Below are 24409 nucleotides of genomic sequence, written 5' to 3' on the forward strand. Positions count from 1 at the left end.
ATTTTGACTTTAACTAAAGTGGGAAGGGACACTCTTCTTACACTAGAGGTGAGGGACCAGACATGATACACTGCTATGAAGGCCATCTTTACCAGTAAGTTTGGGCTGACACCCGAGAAAGATTGACAGAGGAAAATGGCTATTCACATAGCACTGGGTTGACTGCTTTAGACTGCTGGTAAGTCGCTGAGGGGCTGGGTGAAGGGTAGCAAAGTAGATAATTCAGGGATGTACAACTTAATTTTAAAGGAGCACATGGTTGACATTTGTTTTGTAGATCTGTGCCAGCACCTAGTGAACAAAACAGGTGATGGACCGAATGTGGATCAATGTCACACACTCACCCCAGTCCGAAGATCTGGGCCCAAATCCATCGTTTTTTTGCACTCCACACCACCCTGGGTTAGACAATGGCAATATGCAAATCAGCTCTGACCCTGTGCCCCAGGGGAACAGTCCAGTCCGAACTACAAAAGCCATGTCCTTCCCAGAACGGAATCAAGCATCCGAGGACCGGACCGGTTTCGAGGTAACACCTCTCATCAGCCCGGCTAGCTTGACTCCAGTGGTGTGGAGTGCCTGGGACCCACGTCTGGGCATCCCCAGCGCACTTAGGGCGGAATATGCAAACAAAACAGGTGATGGACCGAATGTGGATCAATGTCACACACTCACCCCAGTCCAAAGATCTGGGCCCAAATCCATCGTTTTTTTGCACTCCACACCACCCTGGGTTAGACAATGGCGATATGCAAATCAGCTCTGACCCTGTGCCCCATGGGAACAGTCCAGTCAGAACTACAAAAGCCATGTCCTTCCCAGAACGGAATCAAGCATCCGAGGACCGGACCGGTTTCGAGGTAACACCTCTCATCAGCCCGGCTAGCTTGACTCCAGTGGTGTGGAGTGCCTGGGACCCACGTCTGGGCATCCCCAGCGCACTTAGGGCGGAATATGCAAACAAAACAGGTGATGGACCGAATGTGGATCAATGTCACACACTCACCCCAGTCCGAAGATCTGGGCCCAAATCCATCGTTTTTTTGCACTCCACACCACCCTGGGTTAGACAATGGCGATATGCAAATCAGCTCTGACCCTGTGCCCCATGGGAACAGTCCAGTCCGAACTACAAAAGCCATGTCCTTCCCAGGACGGAATCAAGCATCCGAGGACCGGACCGGTTTCGAGGTAACACCTCTCATCAGCCCGGCTAGCTTGACTCCAGTGGTGTGGAGTGCCTGGGACCCACGTCTGGGCATCCCCAGCGCACTTAGGGCGGAATATGCAAACAAAACAGGTGATGGACCGAATGTGGATCAATGTCACACACTCACCCCAGTCCGAAGATCTGGGCCCAAATCCATCGTTTTTTTGCACTCCACACCACCCTGGGTTAGACAATGGCGATATGCAAATCAGCTCTGACCCTGTGCCCCATGGGAACAGTCCAGTCCGAACTACAAAAGCCATGTCCTTCCCAGAACGGAATCAAGCATCCGAGGACCGGACCGGTTTCGAGGTAACACCTCTCATCAGCCCGGCTAGCTTGACTCCAGTGGTGTGGAGTGCCTGGGACCCACGTCTGGGCATCCCCAGCGCACTTAGGGCGGAATATGCAAACAAAACAGGTGATGGACCGAATGTGGATCAATGTCACACACTCACCCCAGTCCGAAGATCTGGGCCCAAATCCATCGTTTTTTTGCACTCTACACCACCCTGGGTTAGACAATGGCGATATGCAAATAAGCTATGACCCTGTGCCCCATGGGAACAGTCCAGTCCGAACTACAAAAGCCATGTCCTTCCCAGAACGGAATCAAGCATCCGAGGACCGGACCGGTTTCGAGGTAACACCTCTCATCAGCCCGGCTAGCTTGACTCCAGTGGTGTGGAGAGCCTGGGACCCATGTCTGGGCATCCCCAGCGCACTTAGGGCGGAATATGCAAACAAAACAGGTGATGGACCGAATGTGGATCAATGTCACACACTCACCCCAGTCTGAAGATCTGGGCCCAAATCCATCGTTTTTTTGCACTCCACACCACCCTGGGTTAGACAATGGCGATATGCAAATCAGCTCTGACCCTGTGCCCCATGGGAACAGTCCAGTCCGAACTACAAAAGCCATGTCCTTCCCAGAACGGAATCAAGCATCCGAGGACCGGACCGGTTTCGAGGTAACACCTCTCATCAGCCCGGCTAGCTTGACTCCAGTGGTGTGGAGTGCCTGGGACCCACGTCTGGGCATCCCCAGCGCACTTAGGGCGGAATATGCAAACAAAACAGGTGATGGACCGAATGTGGATCAATGTCACACACTCACCCCAGTCCGAAGATCTGGGCCCAAATCCATCGTTTTTTTGCACTCCACACCACCCTGGGTTAGACAATGGCGATATGCAAATCAGCTCTGACCCTGTGCCCCATGGGAACAGTCCAGTCCGAACTACAAAAGCCATGTCCTTCCCAGAACGGAATCAAGCATCCGAGGACCGGACCGGTTTCGAGGTAACACCTCTCATCAGCCCGGCTAGCTTGACTCCAGTGGTGTGGAGTGCCTGGGACCCACGTCTGGGCATCCCCAGCGCACTTAGGGCGGAATATGCAAACAAAACAGGTGATGGACCGAATGTGGATCAATGTCACACACTCACCCCAGTCCGAAGATCTGGGCCCAAATCCATCGTTTTTTTGCACTCCACACCACCCTGGGTTAGACAATGGCGATATGCAAATCAGCTCTGACCCTGTGCCCCATGGGAACAGTCCAGTCCGAACTACAAAAGCCATGTCCTTCCCAGGACGGAATCAAGCATCCGAGGACCGGACCGGTTTCGAGGTAACACCTCTCATCAGCCCGGCTAGCTTGACTCCAGTGGTGTGGAGTGCCTGGGACCCACGTCTGGGCATCCCCAGAGCACTTAGGGCGGAATATGCAAACAAAACAGGTGATGGACCGAATGTGGATCAATGTCACACACTCACCCCAGTCCGAAGATCTGGGCCCAAATCCATCGTTTTTTTGCACTCCACACCACCCTGGGTTAGACAATGGCGATATGCAAATCAGCTCTGACCCTGTGCCCCATGGGAACAGTCCAGTCCGAACTACAAAAGCCATGTCCTTCCCAGAACGGAATCAAGCATCCGAGGACCGGACCGGTTTCGAGGTAACACCTCTCATCAGCCCGGCTAGCTTGACTCCAGTGGTGTGGAGTGCCTGGGACCCACGTCTGGGCATCCCCAGCGCACTTAGGGCGGAATATGCAAACAAAACAGGTGATGGACCGAATGTGGATCAATGTCACACACTCACCCCAGTCCGAAGATCTGGGCCCAAATCCATCGTTTTTTTGCACTCTACACCACCCTGGGTTAGACAATGGCGATATGCAAATAAGCTATGACCCTGTGCCCCATGGGAACAGTCCAGTCCGAACTACAAAAGCCATGTCCTTCCCAGAACGGAATCAAGCATCCGAGGACCGGACCGGTTTCGAGGTAACACCTCTCATCAGCCCGGCTAGCTTGACTCCAGTGGTGTGGAGAGCCTGGGACCCATGTCTGGGCATCCCCAGCGCACTTAGGGCGGAATATGCAAACAAAACAGGTGATGGACCGAATGTGGATCAATGTCACACACTCACCCCAGTCTGAAGATCTGGGCCCAAATCCATCGTTTTTTTGCACTCCACACCACCCTGGGTTAGACAATGGCGATATGCAAATCAGCTCTGACCCTGTGCCCCATGGGAACAGTCCAGTCCGAACTACAAAAGCCATGTCCTTCCCAGAACGGAATCAAGCATCCGAGGACCGGACCGGTTTCGAGGTAACACCTCTCATCAGCCCGGCTAGCTTGACTCCAGTGGTGTGGAGTGCCTGGGACCCACGTCTGGGCATCCCCAGCGCACTTAGGGCGGAATATGCAAACAAAACAGGTGATGGACCGAATGTGGATCAATGTCACACACTCACCCCAGTCCGAAGATCTGGGCCCAAATCCATCGTTTGTTTGCACTCCACACCACCCTGGGTTAGACAATGGCGATATGCAAATCAGCTCTGACCCTGTGCCCCATGGGAACAGTCCAGTCCGAACTACAAAAGCCATATCCTTCCCAGAACGGAATCAAGCATCCGAGGACCGGACCGGTTTCGAGGTAACACCTCTCATCAGCCCGGCTAGCTTGACTCCAGTGGTGTGGAGTGCCTGGGACCCACGTCTGGGCATCCCCAGCGCACTTAGGGCGTAATATGCAAACAAAACAGGTGATGGACCGAATATGGATCAATGTCACACACTCACCCCAGTCCGAAGATCTGGGCCCAAATCCATCGTTTCTTTGCACTCCACACCACCCTGGGTTAGACAATGGCGATATGCAAATCAGCTCTGACCCTGTGCCCCATGGGAACAGTCTAGTCCGAACTACAAAAGCCATGTCCTTCCCAGAACGGAATCAAGCATCCGAGGACCGGACCGGTTTCAAGGTAACACCTCTCATCAGCCCGGCTAGCTTGACTCCAGTGGTGTGGAGTGCCTGGGACCCACGTCTGGGCATCCCCAGCGCACTTAGGGCGGAATATGCAAACAAAACAGGTGATGGACCGAATGTGGATCAATGTCACACACTCACCCCAGTCCGAAGATCTGGGCCCAAATCCATCGTTTTTTTGCACTCCACACCACCCTGGGTTAGACAATGGCGATATGCAAATCAGCTCTGACCCTGTGCCCCATGGGAACAGTCCAGTCCGAACTACAAAAGCCATGTCCTTCCCAGAACGGAATCAAGCATCCGAGGACCGGACCGGTTTTGAGGTAACACCTCTCATAAGCCCGGCCAGCTTGACTCCAGTGGTGTGGAGTGCCTGGGACCCACGTCTGGGCATCCCCAGTGCACTTAGGGCGGAATATGCAAACAAAACAGGTGATGGACCGAATGTGGATCAATGTCACACACTCACCCCAGTCCGAAGATCTGGGCGCAAATCCATCGTTTTTTTGCACTCCACACCACCCTGGGTTAGACAATGGCGATATGCAAATCAGCTCTGACCCTGTGCCCCATGGGAACAGTCCAGTCCGAACTACAAAAGCCTTGTCCTTCCCAGAACGGAATCAAGCATCCGAGGACCGGACCGGTTTCGAGGTAACACCTCTCATCAGCCCGGCTAGCTTGACTCCAGTGGTGTGGAGTGCCTGGGACCCACTTCTGGGCATCCCCAGCGCACTTAGGGCGGAATATGCAAACAAAACAGGTGATGGACCGAATGTGGATCAATGTCACACACTCACCCCAGTCCGAAGATCTGGGCCCAAATGCATCGTTTTTTTGCACTCCACACCACCCTGGGTTAGACAATGGCGATATGCAAATCAGCTCTGACCCGGTCCGGTCCTCGGATGCTTGATTCCGTTCTGGCAAGGACATGGCTTTTGTAGTTCGGACTGGACTGTTCCCATGGGGCACAGGGTCAGAGCTGATTTGCATATTGCCATTGTCCAACCCAGGGTGGTGTGGAGTGCAAAAAAAACGATGGATTTGGGCCCAGATCTTTGGACTGGGGTGAGTGTGTGACATTGATCCACATTCGGTCCATCACCTGTTGTGTTTGCAGCACCTAGTGAACAGCAAGCTTACTGATCCCAGGAAGCTTGTTGAGGAGGCAGACATCTGGGTCAGCAGCAGAGTCTCCAAGTAAGCATCTAGGTTAGGGGGATGGGCTCCTAAAAGGGTGGTCAGGGTTCCCATTAGGAGAAAGAGTGGAGGGGAGACCAAAAGAAGAAGTTCTCTTTAGGCCGCCAAAACAACTCACAGGGTAAAAGGTCTGGTTCTCATTCCCAAGCTCGCCACCAGAAGAACAACTATCCTGACAAAAGTCAGCAACCCAAGCCTGTTAAGGGCTAAAAGTGCTATGAGTATGGACAATACAAGGGGGACCCCAAGTTTCCAGAAAGAGAACAACCTCCAACTGGAGGAAAGGTTGCATGGATGGTGAGTAAGTGCTGGGGAAGGAGTTTGTTCTAGTTAATGGTGGGAGTTTAGTGAGGTTACCCTAGTGTGCCTGGGTGATAGCGAGATGGTTCCTAAGATCAATGTTCTCTCTAATACTGCAAAGTATAGGCAATGGGTCACCTTCAATCGGCAAGGTCTGGAGGCTCTGACGGATACAGGAGCCAGTATGACTATAGTAAAGAGTCATCTGATTTCTCCACAGCAGGTAATTCCAAATGATTTCACCAGATTGTGATGGCTGACAACAAAGATGGTCACAAGCCTGTGGCCCTGGTTCCATTTGAGTGGTGGGAAGGAGGTTCAGGTTTTCTGAAAGTTTCTCTCAGCACTGCCATGCCTGTGGAGTGTTTGTTAGGTAATGACATGTGGAGATGTTAGAATTACCAGATTTGATCTGTGCTACAGCAAGGTCCATTGCTGCCCAGGATGGGAGACAAAAGGGGCTAGGAAATAGAAAAATGGTCCAGCCAGATGCTAAAATAGTGAAAAGCAAGGGGTGTGGGAAACCAGCCTTTAAATGTAATCCCAGTGAGATGGATGGGGCACCTGTGATAGCTGCCTGAAACCCACTGAGGAGGGTACTGCTACCCTTGGTGACCTGCCTGTCATTGCTGAACGGCATGTAGGAGGGCCCACCAAAGAGGAGTTGTTTAGGGCGTAGAGACAATGCCCAATCAGCAGGTGATGCCCCTAGTAGTCACCATATTTACTGGGAGGACAGTCTCCTTTACAGGCAGCCTAAGGGTCCTTTGGTGGGATTACAAGGGCCCTGGTGGTAACTGTGGGCAATGAACTCCGCTCCGCTTGCAGAGGTTGCAGAGATTTAGTAACTACGTATTTCATTGAAAACATGGAATTCATGCAATAATTCCTACTCGGCTACGTAGTGAATTTAACTGATGAACCCACAACCCTTTGATAAAACAACTTTACATGCCTAAAAAGCTTATAATCAATTCACAAAAGTGAACGTAAAAGAATAGCAGGCAATGAGAGAGGTGATGATTTTGGGGTCACCCCTAACCTAGGGGGAGGGCAAGCAGATGCCTTGAACACAAAGAGCACATCACGCTAAACGATTTGGTGGTGGTCCCATCCGCCTAGGACCATCCCAAGCAAAGTTAAGGGCAAAATTACAATGCCAACCAAAGGAATTCCCATAGAAGTCCATGTTCACACCAGAACATGGGCTTCTATAGGATTTCACAAGGTGCATATTATCAAGCCCATTATCGCCAGTTCAGCATCAGTTTCCTGCCACTAAAGCGGCAATACATTTAACGACGTTTGTTGATAATGTGTCCCTTTGTAAGTTAGGACCCCAAAATTTATTTCCTATACTTCACCTTTGTACTTCTTTAAGAGATATAGGAAACAGTTGTTTTACACCCTTTAATAGTGAAATTTGATATGTCAATGTGCTATGAATTGAAGCAATTTATTACACATCCTTCATCAGCACAGATCTACTACGTGGTGTTTACATTTTTTAGAAAGCTTTCTTCCAATTAATTCTAAATTTTCTTGTATATTTTAAAATGATGAATTGTTTCTTGTTTAGCTGCTAGAATGTGTTTGCATTTTATATGTACTTTGAATTACTTTTTAGTGTATTGTTGATCTGTGCAGAGATCTAAATGAATTTGAATAAATAATGATGACCTGTAAAATAAACAGCTGCTGCATCAATAGAAGCTACGCCCCTCGCTGAAAACAACTGCATTGTATTTTAATTTGATAGCATCACAGCAGGCCACCAGGCAGAAATCAGCAGGCTTCTACAAATTGAAGCTTTCCTCTTCTCTTTTGGTTACATTTTTACTTTATGCCTGGGCACACCAGGCAAACTAGTCACGGTAAGGGGTAGGGTAAGTCCCAGTCCACAAAAATGAGTACCCTTGGGGCCCACCAGCACTCAACTGCTCAAATTAACTACTGGACCTTGTTAGACCAGGCCCTTTATACAGGTTTAGGCCCAAACTTTCTGCTTTTTGCCTCCTATTTTTCTGACCCTGCTTTCGTTGGCTATAGGATTCTGGACACTTTACCACTGCTGATCAGTGCTAAAGTGCATATGCTCTCTGTGTAAATTATGATTTGATTGGTTATCAATGATTGGCATATTTGATTTACGTAAGTCTCTAGGAAAATGTACAGTGTGTGCCAGGTCCCGTAAATCAAATGCTACTAGTGTCTTGCAGCAAACCCCATTATATCTTCCACCACCCTCTCACCCCTCCCTGAATTGACCACCATCTTCCCTCTCTCCCTTTCGTCCTCCACTGCACTGTTTCATGCAGAAAAGGTAGTGATCTCCTGTTTTAAACCATGAGCACCATCTTGTGGCCTAAATTAGTATCTGAGGGCTAGTCAGTTTTTTAGATTCCAGGTGATTGGTCCTACATTGCATCTCTGGCTGTACACAATATTTCCCCACTGCATTCTTTTGTCCACGTTCCTTGATGCCTACCTTGATGGACATAACTTGAACCTGCTGGGGGCGAGCTGGAGTTTGAGGCGGGCAGCGCTTCCCACTAACACCGGGACTGCTGTGGCCAATGGAACTGTGACAATGCCCCTTGGTTGGAAACCGCAAATGTTGTACTGACCATGGAGCCCAAGCTAGCATGGCCGACGCCCGGTGGAGCTGTTTAGGTAGCTATAGAGGAGATTGGCTCTGGTTTCACCCCCCTCGGGCCGTCATCTACCGAGCCGGATATTGGACATAGTTTTTCCTCGTCTCTCTGCTGTGTTTCCTTCCATCCCCTGCCTCCTCCCTCTGTGATCCTATGGCTGCCTCCCCCTTCCTGCCCAGCGTGGAGCCATGGAGTCAGTTACCTTATGGTTTTTGCATTGGATTTTTTCATATCCCACCATTTTGACATAACTGCTCTCAGCTCCCATGACCTGGGTCCTCCTTCTTGGGGATTTCGACCGATTCTCATTTCTGCTGGTCCGCTCCTTTGTTCTTATGTCTGACCTTTTTCCTCTAGTCGACCCCCCCCTTTTAGGTCTCTAACACCCCTCCCTTCCTATACTTTCACTGATACTGGACGTTTTTTGGATTGTTTGTCCCCAGCCCATGTGTTTGTTCTTTCACTTTGACTGTCTTGTCCCCCTAAAGTACTTTCCCCCATTGTCGGACTGCCTAATTTGGTATGCATTCCTTTACCCCTTTTTATCATTTCCCCTCTACCTTCCATGCCCCATTGGACATGTGTCTTGACTAGGGGTGGGCGTAATTTGCGTAATCGTGTTACGCAAATCTCTGTGAAACGGTAAAAAATGTCTGCGAACACGCAGAAATTCCACGAACATGCGGAATTGCTTGTTTGCAATGCTTCTTTACTGTTCGCAATCACTGTTTGCATGCTCGGGTGGAAATATCTTGCAAACACGCATTTGAGAACTCGAAAAAATGTTGCGGATGCAGAATTTTGGGCAATTTCGCGCTCTCCGCGGAACGCGAAGTTACCCAAATTCAGTAAATTCCGCGAGTGGAACGAAATTTACTGCCCAGGTCTAGTCTTGACTATGATAGGCGCTAATAAATCATGTTCTTGTTTAATCACTGTTTTTCTCCTATCTTATACTTTGCTCCTGTAACTGATGTTATTTGTTTTGTAACTTGTTACTCACTGATCCTCATGTAAAGTGTTCTGATACCTCTGGGTCTAGCCAGTGACTGACTGACTGACTGAGGTTTTTATTAAGCGCTCGAATGCCGCAGCGTCTTGGCGCTGTAGAATAGAAGGTGATGTGAGACAGATCAGGGCAGGGAGAACAGCCATGTTTTCAGGGATTTTCTGAATCTCAGTTTGGAGGCTTGTGAGCGAAGTTCGACAGGCAATGAGTTCCAGAGTTTGGAGGCCTGATTAGAAAATGATTTTCCACCCCAACGCACTTTCCGAATTCTAGGCACGCAGACCAGGCCAGTGCTCTATTAAACTCTTCAAGAAATAAAATAAATAAATAAATGGTTGGACCACTCACATGAGTAGGCCTGTAAATGTGTCTCAGCCCTACCATAATAGTGTCTGCGATTGCAGTGTAAACTGCCATTTTGTCCTAGCAAGTGCACTCACTTGCCACGCCCAAACCTTCTCTTTTCTTGCATGTATGGCACCCCTGAAGTAGACACAATGTACCCCCCTGGGCAGGGTTCAGTGTATGTGAAAGGTAGGACCTGTATCAGTGTGTGTGACATGTCCTGATGGTGAAATACTGTGTATTTCATTTTTGAAAGACTATCTGCCCCATAGGCTTACTATTGGGGTTGTACTGTACAAAATTTACATTTGTAACTTTCCATAGGGACAAGATAGGAAAATGAAGTTTGGACTCTCTGAACTCAGAATGTATTAGCACACTTGTTGGCAAAGGTGTTTTTTAAATCCAGTATTTGAAAAATCCACTTTTAGAAAGTGAGAATTTCTTACTTTACCATTCTGTGTGCCTCTGGCTGTTTGTGTACTCAGAGTCTGGTCTGTGAGTAACAGGACCTGAGATGTGCATTCACTGTAGACAGTCACTGGGCAAGTTGAGGTGTGCCCTGCTTTCCATGGATGACTCATCACAGGGATGAATAGACCTGGTGTGCATTTAGAGAGGTGGGAGGAGTGTTGTTTACACCTGAATAGGCTGTGTCTCCTTTTGCACAATGCTGTCTCCACCCCTTGTGGTCATGCTGCAACAGCGAGGGAAGAACTGTTTAAACTGAGTTCAGAGAACCTTGCCACAAAGAGAACAAAGACATTTTGGGGTATAGGCATTAAAACTAGAACCCCAGGAATAGGGATTACTTCAAGGAACAAGAGGACCCTGCCAAGAAGAAGAATGGAAGGACTGTGTGAGGATAGCTGCCTTTTCTGAGTGAGGGGTGGGTTGGCCTGCAGTTGCTTTTTCTGTCTATGGTAAAAGAAAAGGACTGTCTCTTTTTGCCCTGCTGTGGTATCCTGAATGTGAAGAATCTCCAAGGGCTTGTATGTGCTAGCCTCCCGTTGAAAGTCTCAGGAAAATCAAAGACTTCATGAAAAGATACTTTCTGGATGCAACAAGAACCTGCCAAAAGCAGGAGAAAGACTGGACTGTGCTTCCCATGTTTAAGCAAGGTAAAAAACTGCATGAGCACTTTTAATTGCGCTTTTCCTCTACAGGTGCGTGTGAGCGCTTATTGCTCTTAGCCCTAAATTGACAGGTGAGTGTTGGGTACTACTTCTAATCAAGCATGTGGTGAGCACTTTACTGATGTTGCTCTGGAGTACCAGGTGGGCATTTTTGCCGAGAGAAGTCGTGCAGCTGTCCTGCCTTTCCCCGTGGTGGCAGGTGTGCAGACAATTTAGAAAATCAGTTTCAATACATAGATTAAATATGGCACGGCCACAATTAACACACTTAAACACCTCCCTGTTCCTTGCTCAGGCTCTCTGATTGCAAATAAACACAGACCGCCACATTTCATAATCCTTCTCATAGCTTCCTAAATTTCATATATGACCTGGATCTTAAAGCATAACAGCGCTCTAGGCCCCTAATCTTTTCCATTTTCACACACCAATGAAAAAAAGTTTGGGGAACCTCAGACGTCATATTTTGAAGGAGTAGGCATCTAGCTACCAGTGTGGCCAGAAATAGCTACGTTTTATCAGCCTTCTGCATTCTAGGATTCATGGACACCCCCAGTGTGATGTCTTGAAAGTCATTGGCAAAGTCAATGTTGAGCGTGTGATTACAGTGTTAGTTAATGGAGGCCCAGTATCTAACTATTTATGTACAATCACAAATAATTTGGCACCAGTTTCCTTCGCTCTCCTTAAAACACCTAAAGCATTTATCTTGTATCTGGGGGTTAATATTATGTTGAAATTCAGGTTTTCTATGTAGGAGCCACTTTGTGTAGTATTACATCCGGCACAAGTAAACCCCTCTTAACCCAGACCGATTAAATCTATTGCCGTATTCCAGACCTCGCTCACAATTTATACTCACTCCCATTTTTATTGAACGTGGTTGATACTCCCGAAGTACAGACAGGGCCGGACTGGGAACAGAAACAGGCCCTGGCAAACTACTCGGCTGGCCCCCCCTTGGAGGCTAAGGGGTGCAGCTGAGCGGTTTGCTAGGGCCGGTTTCGGTTGATTTTGTTACAGGGGGCTGATATTGCTGACCCCGGTAACAAAAATGGCCCCCTGGGGTCCGAAACCTTGCCCCCACCCTGGTGGCCTACGGGGAAACGCCCGGTGACTGCTACGGCCAGTCCAGCCCTGAGTACAGACATTCAGGACCTAACAGGCCTAACATTCTATCAGTCTACGACTAGTGCTGAACTTGCTTTATTCTTGATCAGATCAAGTGCTTGAAAAAAGTGTCTAATATGGACAAAAGACCAGTGAAGGGGCATCTTCCCATGTCGAATGTTGGATTCTATGTCTGGCCACTCTTCTAATCCCAAAAAATCCCCAACCTTTAAATAGTCATTGAATCCCCATTTATGAGTGATACCTCTCTCAACCTAGGTCTGTGTTCCTCCGGTGATGTCAGTAAGGCGAGTGAAGCTATTATTAGCAGGTATATTAAAATATTTTTAAAGTTGTTACTTACGTTTAAAAAGCCATAGTATTTTTTTGTAACAAACTTTTTTCGGTGCATTTGTAAAACATAGGAAATCCTTCATTTATATTCCTGTGCAATCAAATACCAAGCAGCTGATTTAACCAACCCTGGTGGGAGCTAAAATCTAAATAAGGATTGGGCAAAGCTAGCAAAATAATATTCCTTTTAATTTGGCATTTCCAGGCCACCTTCAGTAGTTGACATATAAAATGCTTAGGGCCTCATTAACGAGGTTTTGGAGCAGGGCAGCGCAAAGTTCACCACTGTAGCCATAGTGGAAGGCTGGAGGGTTGTCCTCTTACCTCTAATATATGGTTAGTGAGCTGTGTTATATTAGGCGCTAGCGAAGAGAGACATTTGTAAAAAAATTCAACAGGCAGATCTTCTTTCCGACAAGCCTTCCCGTTGGGTAGAGACTAGGGGGCCTTATTACCAAGGGCTTTATCTCCGCGTTTTGGCTTTAAAAGCCAAAGAATCTGAGATAAAAATATGGCCCTATCAACAACAGGGAGCTAACATGCAAAATTGCATGTTAGCACCCTTTTTAACTACGCTTCCCTGTGGGCGTTCCAGAGCAAAATAATAGGAGAAATGTCGCTAAGCGACATTTCTCCTATTATCAAGCTTCACAATAACCCGGTTAGACACAAAAAAAGCAGCGCTATCCACGGTTAGCACAGCTTTTTTACGTCTGCTAATTTTCAGACTTAGCCATGTAATCCAATGGGAGGTGGGTTACATGGCTAAGTGCACCATGGGCTATGCATATGGAGTTCCCTATCCTTGTAGTTTTATTAATGCATTACCAGTGATAATCTCCCAAAATGACGCTATTGCTGGATTTTTTGTCGCCTAGACGGTTAGCGTTGTTAATAACGCGATAACCAGGCGATATTATCCAGCGAGAACGGGCGTTAAAACAATTAACGCTAAGCGCCCTTAGAGTTAATTATCCCTGCTCCTTGTTAATATGCCTCTGAATGACCTCAACCACCTTCTCCATAGTGAATACTACTGTAAACCCCCACGTCTGCGTTATTTAAACCCAGGGATAGGAAGATTTCCCACAAAGTGTGTAAGACGTTCTACATTAATCTTATGCATAGTGCTATGAATCTGCTTATAATGTTCCAAGAACTCGGCCTTGATGTGTCCTGGGTCAATAATCAGTGTCTTAGTCTCCTCAAGGTAGAGTTCTGTTATTGCATTCTGAGCCCCTTATTCTCCGGCCTGCCAGGCCAGAAACTTCCCTCTGTATACACTCTCTTCGCAAATTTTTTGTTGGTAAGTGTTATTGGCAGTGTAGGCTCTCTCAGAGTAGTATTCGTACCGAAGCTCTAGCTGGTTAGCGATCATGTTTTGACACCACACTTTTGCACTGGCTTTCTTTAGGCCCTACTCTAACTCAATCCTCCTTCTTGCTAAGCACTTACTTTCCGCAAAGCATTTTGTGGTGATGTGGACAGTTCGGTCCCTTTAAAAGCATCCTATACCATTTCAAGACTGACTGTTTGCTGAATAACCTCAGTAGTCAATTTCTGTCTGAACCTGTTTGACCCAATCCTCATCTTTTAGCTTGACCCTGCTGAAAGACCATCAGGTGGTTTTTTATCTGACCTCTTCCGAAAACTGATATCATGACTGGAGAGTGATCTGAAAACCCACTTGATGTATGTATATAATGCCTCAAATACACACATCGAGAGTGCATGAAAAAATCCATCCTGACAGCAGATTTCAAGCGTTCAAAAACACATGTAAATTCATGCCTTGCTGGATATTTGTGTCGCCAACCATCCTCCAACTGCAGGGTTTTCATATAGTCAAATAGAAGTTTGGCGGACTGTGGCTTGTTCTGCTTTGAGTGCTTGAGGATTAATCTTGTGACAGAAGATGCATACAGGGAATATGAGTAATTCAACTCTACTACCGGGCAATCATGGGGTGAGTTCATGTTTAGGGGTATGTACCTCAGAGATACTTCAAACTTCTCTCCTTTTCCACGTAAGGGGAGAAAGGATGTGGATTGATGCACTTTATGTCATTTATACTCTAGACATAGCACTTTTTTCCGAAGAGCACTTTACTTTCTGATGTGAACAACTGTGCGTGGTTGAAAGAATGGCTTTTAAATACAGGTGTACACTTGCACAAGGCACACTGCACCTTGCACTGAGCGCTTTACTGTATAAAGATGCTGGCCGTACGGGCAACTTTAGACTTCTTAAGCGACAGCCAGTTATGGCATCCAAGGAATAACAGATCGCCCCTTCGCTACTTAAAAATATTGTGAAATGACGACCCAGAAAGAGGCCTTGCAAGTAATCACCTACAATGCTAATGGGCTAAACAATAGGCGAAAGAGGAGGGTAGTCAAAGACTGAAGCCGAAGTCCTTCCCCTGATATTGTCTTACTCCAGACTCCATGAGACCCATTTTAGGCACGGGGTACCCATGTCCTGTACTGTTCTGAAATTGGGCTGGTTATGTAAGCGTATCCAATGCTAACGTGGCACATAGGGGAGTGGCCAGAAATGTTAATACATTTCTAAAATGCCATATAGACGTCTCTCAGACAGACAGTGAGGGAGGTGGGCTCTGATAAGCAGAACCTTGAATAATGCTAGAGTCACAGTCTCCACAATCTAGGCCCCAATAGTCGATGACCTAGCTCCAATGTCGGATCTCTTCCAAGCTTTGTCTGCGATCCCAGGCAACTTTTTTCTGTAGTCTCGATTTGTCTTTCACCTAGAAAGTATGTTAAAAATTCTTTAAATAAAGATGCTTTGGAACATTTTTGGGTAGGCAGACTAAGGGTTGGTACTAATAGTCGTTTTATACAATTTTTGTTGTTGTTATAAATATAAACACTTACTAGCTTCAACAAAAGAAAAGTTCTGTGATGCTGTTAAATAATACGTCTAAAGATATATTTAGTATTTTTACATACTTATAGAAAATTAGGCATGAGATGCATAAAAGCAGTTTGCCTCCCTGTTAGTACTTAATGTCCACGTGACCACTGATGCTGGCAACCACATCACATTCCTAAGTCACGTGCAAGAGATTGTGATCTAGCCTACTTAGTGAGGTTTCAAGGGGGCAGCTTAAACCCTGCTGTTTTTTAAAATGTTTCTATATATTCCCTTGTCCCCGTTCTTATGGCTCAACATTCTACTGTGTTGTTTGTTAGAAACCAGGTTTCTGGTTGGCAGGCGTATACACCCTGCCCAAGCAGGAATCACCACTCTTGTCAGGGTAAGCTATATACACACTAAAAGATAACCTGTGCTCACCCTCTGGTAGCTTGGCATAGAGCAAGCAGGCATATCTAAAGAGGCAATGTGCAAATTATTTGTGCAACACACACAGTAACACAATGAAAATATCATAAAAATACTCAAAACAGGGTTAGAAGAATAGATAATAATTGTCTGAGTAAAACACAACCAAAAAAAAAATCACAAATAAATAGAACAGTAGTTATTCATTTTTAAAGAATAAATGAAAATATAGTGCTTAGAGCCTCACAGCCCCAACCTGGGATATGTGTATATGCTAGACCGGGGTAAATTCAAAGTTCAGGCCGGCCGTGATAGAGTGCAGGTAGGCTACAGGACTCACACTGGTTATGCCAAAAAAGTACATTGGATGGAGGAAGAGTTGATGTTGAAGACCCAATGCACGGAACAGAGGAGGTTATGTGTCATCTTTAAATACCTTGGGCCTTATTTATGAAGGCCTTGCGCCACCGGTGCGTCACTTTTTCCCATGTTAAAAGTGACGCACCGGCGGCGCAAGGCCTTCATAAATAAGGCCCCTTGGATGTAGGTGATCCGTCTGTTCTGATCTGCACAGTTGGCGAAGCCTCATTGACAAAACCCTTTGTGACGCAGGCAATGCGTCGTCCCCATGCTGCGGTTTGTCGTCAGCGAACCCACAGTGCATCGAAGTGAAGACCTTTGTAGCTTTGAAGTTGGCTCACAAAATTCACCTGTCAGGATACTTAGGCCAAGACAAGACCTTTGCAAGACTTGTTCCCCACTTGTATTGTCCTAGGATTAAGACATCCACAGGTGCATTCTGTAGAACGTGTGTGTCCTGCCAGGCCAGTTGGAAGACAGGGCAGAAGCTTAAAGCCCCTCTTAATCCCTCACCTGTCTTGGCACACCCTTTTAAAGGGGGCGCATGGTGCCTATGGGGCCTATGGATCCCTAGACTGCTCCAGGCATAAGGTTCATCCTGGTTCTAGTGGATCATGCCACTAGGTACCCAGAGGCAATGTCCTTGGGCAGTAACTGTATCAAAGGAGATGCATCAGTTACGATTGGCACCAAGTCATTGATGTTCCTGAGACTTCAGAACAGGGGGCAAACCAGCAAGCAATTGAACTCACTCTGGATTCAGTGAGATTGGTCCAGTCCTTTCCTCAGCAGGGCAGAGGTTAGCAAGTAGCAGGTAACAGGCAGCAAATCAGAGCAAAAAAGCAGTTATGCCCGGGGGAGCTGTCCAGCAGAGTGGCATTCCTTGTAGCAGATAAAAAACCCTCATTCTCGTACCAATGCTCGAATGGCGGTGTATCTTGATTCTCCGCCTTATTGATAGCATCGTGACAGCATCATTATAGGGTTTGATTGTACGCTTCCTCCACCCGGAGGTAGACCACTGGTTAGTACAGTAGTGATTAGTGATCAAAGAAAGATTGGGTAGGCGTTGTTCAATTAAATAGGCTTCTGTGACCAGTTTTGACAAATTTTAATTGGTGCTGGAGAGAAGGCCTGGTTAAAAAGATTTGGCGTGCACAGGAAGCTTGATTAGGGGGCTTCCGCACTGTGTAATGTCCATAAAAAGGTCGATATGTTTCAGCCACAAGTTCCTCGTAAGTGGTCTACCTCTGGATGGAGGAAGCGTACAATCAAACCCTATAATGATGCTGTCACGCTGCTAACAATAAGGCAGAGAATTAAGATACACCGCCATTCGAGCCTTTGTACGTGAATGAGGGTTTTTTATCGGCACCGGGAATGAATAGAGAGTAAACCCTGGTTACTCAGGAAAAGTGATCCCTTCCCCCATTGATTTTTTGATATCGAAACTAAGGAAGCTGAAAGGATCACAGACTCTTCCTTCTCCCCCCTTACTGATATAAAGTAGTCCTTGTAGCAGCACAGTATTTCTTCTTCTTAGAAGAGTTCTTCACAGGTCCAGAAGTGTACTGTCTTTGTAGGGTCAGAGCACCAGTTGTCCCTTTGAGGTGGGTGTGTCCTCAAAGAAGTGTCTTTAAAGTGCACAGAGGTCCTTTATTCCCAGCCCAGGAAACTGACTATCAGAAGGGGGTAATCAGCCCTTTGTGTTGGAAGAGGACATTGCCTATTTAGGTGGACGTAGCAGCTCCCCCACTCTTCTTGCCCAGGAAAAGCTAGCAAAATGAAGATGAGTTCTCTGCTACACCTAACTTTCATGTCTTTGTGACTGGCTTGAGGGAATGCACAAAGTATAGCTCTTACCCACTCCATACGTGTATTGGAGACTGCTGCAGGCACACCGAACAGTAAGAACAGAGAAATGTCCACTTTCTAAAAGTTGCATTTCTAATATAGCAATGTCAAATCCAACTTTACCAGTAAAGAGGATTTATCAATGCCATTCCAAATAAGTAAAACATGGAGCAAAACATGACACTGCTCCTCCTTTCTTAGCAGGAATTACAACTTAAAAGGGTATTCAGGAATTCCCAAGGTTACCCTATGAGAGAAGTAGGCCTCACAGTAGTGAAAAACAAATGTAGCTGTGTGTCACTACCTGGACATGCAAAACATAAGAGTGCATGTCCTACCCTTTACTTACACAGCACCCTGCCCTATGGGCTACCTAGGGCCTACCTTAGGGGTGACATGTGTAATTAAAGGGGAGTCTAAGGCTTGGCAAAGGGTTTTAAATGCCAAGGCGAGGAAGCAATAAACTGCACACACAGTCCTTGCAGTGGTAGGCCTGAGACAAGTTTGATAGGTTACTTATGTGAGGGGCACTATCAGTGCTGAAGGCCCTCTATTAGCATTTAGGTTACAGGTCCTGTGTGTATGGTATACCACTTTACAAGGGACTTATAAGTAAACTAAATATGCCAATTGTGTACACACTAATGTTACCACATTTAAGGGAGGACCGCATGCACTTTAGCACTGGTCAGATGATGTAAAGTGCTCAGAGCCCTAAGGCCAACAAAAGAATCAGTAAAAAGAGGAGTTACGCAGGCAAAAGGTTTGAGTGAAGACCACCCTAAGAATGACAGGTCTAAGAATGTTAATAATATCCGGGTAATTCTGAGGCATTAAGACTCGGATCATAACAGACAGATTTATGCTGTACTGATAAGTAAACACTAGTGGCTGACCAACAACCACCTTGAACTGAATTGCAGGAAGCCTGAGAAGATTGTGCTCAGCCTTATTATCCATCCTTGGTCCCATGATTTCTGCCCATTTTCTATGGTCAATTTCCATGTCCATATGGTGCTGAATCTTGAAGTCATGATTTACAAAAATCTTTCTTTCATGCTGCAAAGAAGTGAAGTAGCCCCGTTGTTGCTGATACCAACAAGGATTCAATATCTTCTTTCAAGGTATATGTTTCACGTTGGAGGTAATAATATATAGAGCAGTACCACAAATTGTGTGCAACTTGCTAGTGCTTAATATGTTAAAAAAATAAGTGCAAGGGCTTTTTTCAGGTGATCATTGCAGCTCTACAGCATATACCACCCACTGCCCCTGCCAGTGCTGCCAATGACTGTACCAACACCACTAGTAATCATCAAACTCCTACAAATGAGACTATTCAGACTATTGAGGGCCACCTAAAGCTGTACAAATGGAGTGGGTAGCACCTAATGTTTGTGGAATTATTAAATTCTCTATTGTGCTCTTCTTAAAATCAGACAAGCAGTGACACCGTGTGGTGGACTTTCTTAAGTGGCAGCATTGACATTTAAGTCCTGGTGCAGAGAGCACAGGAAACCACCGACTCAAATTAAGCACTGCATCTTGCCCTTCATAATCCACCTTAGTCAGAATTAAAATAGCTGTTGTCTGCTTTTTGGTGCTCAATCATCCCAAGCTGTGGTTTGTTACAGGCTCTGTTGGCTACTGTTGTTGCACAGGGTTCAGTTGACATTTATCTGACTTGTTTATCAGCATTGTTTCTGTGCAAGGATAAACAGTTCTTTCTTGCTTGAAGGTTTCACAAGGCACACTCTATCGGGCATGCACTTTGTAATTACAAAATCAAGAAGGAATGACATAGAGGTAGCCTGTGAAACCTGCTCCATGCTGGCATTAGAATTTTCCCTCGCCATCAAGGCATGAGAAACCAGCTCCAGTGCCTTATCTTCAGTCATCGGGAACTATGTTTGCATTGTCATAATATGTATTATCATCCTTACATCCAGGTTAGCTTTCATTGGAGGGAATGATGCGCTTACTAAGCATTACATTACCTTAACATAACACATCATATCAAAATATGACCAAACACAAAAGTAACAGAACACATGCTATTTGATAGAAATCAAGCTTTATTTCTTATATTTATCTAGCTGAGCAATATTAGACTTTCTGGCAATTAACTCAGGTAAACCCAAAATAACACGGGATGAACAGAATCCAATGTAAACTCTATTATCTTTGGCGATTTGAGAGAGCCTTTGGCTTATGAGAGTTCAAATTCAAAGCATGTGTTTAAGCCTTTCTTACATCCACTTAGGTATCAGGCATTAGAAACACTACAATCGAGATGGAGAAAGACGCAATAATTGGGTGCCATATTATAACGACATGCATATTCGGGTCGTCATTTGCCTACCCAACTGAATAACATAAGTAATTCAATTATTATACTTGACAGAGGCAGTCCTAATAGGTGGGACTCAGAAGCGCTGTATATTTTGATGTCCTATATCATGTGCACTGCATGGAAATTGTGTGGTTAAGGTTGTTTATGCTTTACATGTTTTTGACTTGCTCGCCCTCCATTAGCATAGGTTTCAGTTCACTTTATTTCTCACCAAACAATTGACTGGAAAAATAAAACAGCTGTTTTGGTGAAGCAGCTGCCTTCTTCGTTCTGCAAAAATTATTTATTTAGATAAACGAAAACATACACGATACAATGCCTGTAAGCTTGGATTATCTATTGACGTGACATACCACAATGAGACAAGATTCACACAATAAACAACCATTGACATCTCCTACCAACAGTACCGGGAAGAAGGCATAACTAAATCTTCAGGCAAATAAGTAATGTTTAACCTCAAAAAGAAATTTAGAATCCAATGGGAAAGCAAGGAAGGGTAGAATAAAGTGAAGAAGCGTATAATATGGTGAAGGAGAAGACCAATTTGGTTTCAAACCTGTCATGGTTGGTGCATAGGGCCAGATGTACCAAGATACACTTTTGCGATTCTCAAATAGCGATCTTTAAGGAATCGCTATTTGAGAATTGCAAAATGGTATGTATGTAAAGATTTGCTATTTTTTAGCGATTTCTTAAAATTCCTTAATTACGATTAGCAAATTGCTAATCGCAATTAAGGAATAATTTCCCATTCATTTCTATGGGCCAGAAGGCCCATAGGAATGAATGTGAAATTATTCTCAATTTGCGATTCGCTATTTGTTAATCGCAAATTGAGAATAATTTCAAGGGTGCAGGGGTGTCTCAAGGACATCCTGCTGCACCCCTGAAAATGACATGTGTGCGCATATGGCGCACATACATGCCCTAAGGGCATGTATGAGCGTCACATGGCACCTTTACAAATTGCAAAAACTGCATTTGTAAAAGAATTCGCAAATTACCACCAACTACAAGTTGGTGGTAATTTGCGATTTCTTAGCCAAAATTCACAAAAAAGAAATGCTTCATACATAGCATTTAAGAAATCGCAATTTGCGATTTCTTAAATGCTTAAGCAATATTAAGGAATTGCAAAATTTGCGATTCCTTAATATTGCGAGGCTTTTTGCATGATACATACCATTTACCTATTTTTTTGTCGCAAACGCTGATTTTTAGCGATTCGCAGCGTTTGCGACTAAAAAATAGCTTGATACATCTGGCCCTAAATTACAAACTGCAATCCATGAACTTCTATGCATGAAGATCATCGATCAATAAGCAACACACTGTATAGTCCGTACATTAGGAATGCAAACACAAAGGCATAGTAATTGGAGTGTGGGCAAGGGGAGTGTAGTTAGTGGGTCCCCGACCATCACCAATAAAAGTTAAGAAACCTCACTATCTGTCAGCAGATATACCATAAAATAAGGGCCTCGATAATGTATGTTAAATGTGAGTTAGGCTATAGTGGTCAGGTTCATGCAGGGAATTGTCTGTCTTCTCAACAGACCTCAGGGGAAACATAATATGAATTATGGTAGGAAATAGAATGGATTTAAATATTAAAAAAGGTTAGTGGCTTACAGCAGAAGGCACCAGAATAGCTCGATCTCTCTACACATGGTCATTTATCACAACACAATGGACCCCACACTAGGCCAATAGCTGACATCTGATTGTGGATCCCAATGATGATCCGCTCCCGGCGGAGTAATGGCTCTAACTATGTCAGCCATCTCTCAGGAATGGGAGCAGAACATTGTCTCCAGGGGCATGGGGTGCATCTCGTGGCTGGCTCTAGAAATGCCACAGTCAACTTTTGAGTGTGGTCGGAAAAACCATTAACATCATAAATATCATGTAATATGGCAAAATGGGTAGAGGGCGGTATATGGAGTGTGCTGGTAAGGATTAATCTGCCTCAAATATCCCACTAGTAAGAACGTAAAAAAAAGGGCAATTACATACCACATGTAAGTAAGTAGATCACACCCATCTTGGTAACATCTCTAACAGCTTGAAGGACTGAGTAAGCCAATGTTGTGCAGTCTCAGTTCCAATATTCATAACGTTAACACATAGAGGCTTAAACCTTACCTCTCGGACAAATTAATTATTGGACAATAACAGGGGGCATTGCCTCAGGGGTGCACTCCTTTTCCAATAGCTTCTGCCAAATGCTGCCGAGCCGCTTTGTTCTAGCGTACAACTGACTGATGACAGCTCTCCATATTTCAGAAATCACACAATGAACTGGAGTCATTCTGGTAAACGCACTAAATATGACACTCCATTTGAGGTTATACCTTATTTGGGGACAGACCTTTATCACCAAGCAATGATTTGAATGTCAGTACTTTATTCGCTCAGAGCCATGACCAGCATTTATCTCTGGAGGAAAAGATCTGCTAATAAGTCAGGGAACATGAACCAAAAATAGGAACTAACTCTATCTCCGACACAATACTCTTTTATTTAAACTGCATTAAAACTCAGTTAATATGGCCCAAAGCTCCTAGGATCCGTTGGTGGCACCAGTTGACACGGTTCTTGAGAATACGACTGTACCATTAAGGAGAAATCGGCCTTACACTATTATGAAAGTAATAATTTACCCAATTCATTAAACCTTTTCTTTCCCCGAGGGACAGGTGAAAATATTTTCAATCACAAGTCAAGTTACTTCATTTCCTATAAAATGTTCCTCATTTTCCCGTCTTCCTACTTAAAGGCCTGTTTGAGGTCTTCTATTTTTCCTGTTGCAGCTTAGGATACACAGGGTTATACTTATGATAAGGGAGATGATGACGACAGCTGCGCAGACTATTATTACCACCACTACAACATCATAGGCGGGAGAGCTGGGTATAGTTGATGAGGTGGTGGTAGTGGTGGTGGTAGGACTAAGAGTGGTCGTGGGTGGAGCTGTGGGTGACGGTACAGCTGAAGGAATAAGCAGAGCTGCTTGGGCTGTATTGGATATATCAGACTTGAGGGCACTTCCGTCAATGGCGCGCACTGCGAAGTAGATGATGGTGCCATTTACCAGGGCTAGGTTCTCTGGAACGAAAGAGAATGTTTCTACAGACCCGGCAAGCTGAGGGGTCAGAGCGGAGACGTTCACAGCGGTCGCCTTCTCAAAGTTGTCTCTTAGTTCCCGGGAACTGGGACTCATTCTGACATCATATGAAGCAGCTAAAACCAGAAAAAAAATGTAAAACATATATATATATATATATTTAGAAGCATCTTGCTGTCCTGAAACATGTTTTACTGATAAAACAACGTTCTACTTCCAAAAGGGCTATTATTCAGGGAACATGGCTTAATTTGTGCCTGTGGTGGCCGGTATGGGCACCTTCATTCATTTTTGGAGCCTTGTTCTGGTTTGTTTTTTAAGACTATACCCAGAGCAAGAGGAAGAAAGTCGGAAAAGTTAGAAAGAAGGAGGGAGAGAAAATAGGACACAGTGAGAAGGCATTGATGGAAAACAGTCTGCAGGAGTGAGATGAAGAAGGAAGACGTCTGGTCGTGGAAGAATGAGGTCCAAGGTGAATAAAAGGTATGCAGCCTTGGTATTCAGTAATCCGACATTTGGCCATGACAGCAATGAGCCACTAAGAGCAACGTTATGCCATGGCATTGTTTGTTTTCTAACTAACAGCCTGATTCATCAATCTCCCGTTTTGCGAGGCCCTAATAGCGAATTATAGCGATTCGCTATTAAGGACTCGCAAAACGGGATTCATGTAGGATTAGCAAAATTTATTGCGATTCCTACTGATTCCTTATTTGCGATTAGCAAATTGCTAATCGCAAATAAGGAAAAACTCCCCATTCATTCCTATGGGCCAAAAGGCCCATA

At 45.4% G+C, this 24409-nt stretch overlaps 1 protein-coding gene across 1 annotated transcript in view; it reads right to left on the reverse strand.

Annotated features, from left to right (window-relative positions):
* Window positions 1–20197: 20197 nt before the first annotated feature.
* The window catches only part of CLCA4 (chloride channel accessory 4), a 323718-nt gene continuing 319506 nt past the window's right edge, over window positions 20198–24409 (reverse strand). The window contains exons 13-14 of the mRNA XM_086953978.1: window positions 21773–23739; window positions 20198–21093 (exon numbers count right to left, since the gene is read on the reverse strand). Coding sequence (XP_086810104.1) covers window positions 23270–23739 — 470 coding nt within the window. The 3' untranslated portion in view covers window positions 20198–21093; window positions 21773–23269. The remainder of the gene's footprint in view (window positions 21094–21772; window positions 23740–24409) is intronic.

Source organism: Lissotriton vulgaris, chromosome 1_1 (assembly GCF_964263255.1).
Source record: "Lissotriton vulgaris chromosome 1_1, aLisVul1.2, whole genome shotgun sequence".
NCBI classification, from domain to species: domain Eukaryota; kingdom Metazoa; phylum Chordata; class Amphibia; order Caudata; family Salamandridae; genus Lissotriton; species Lissotriton vulgaris.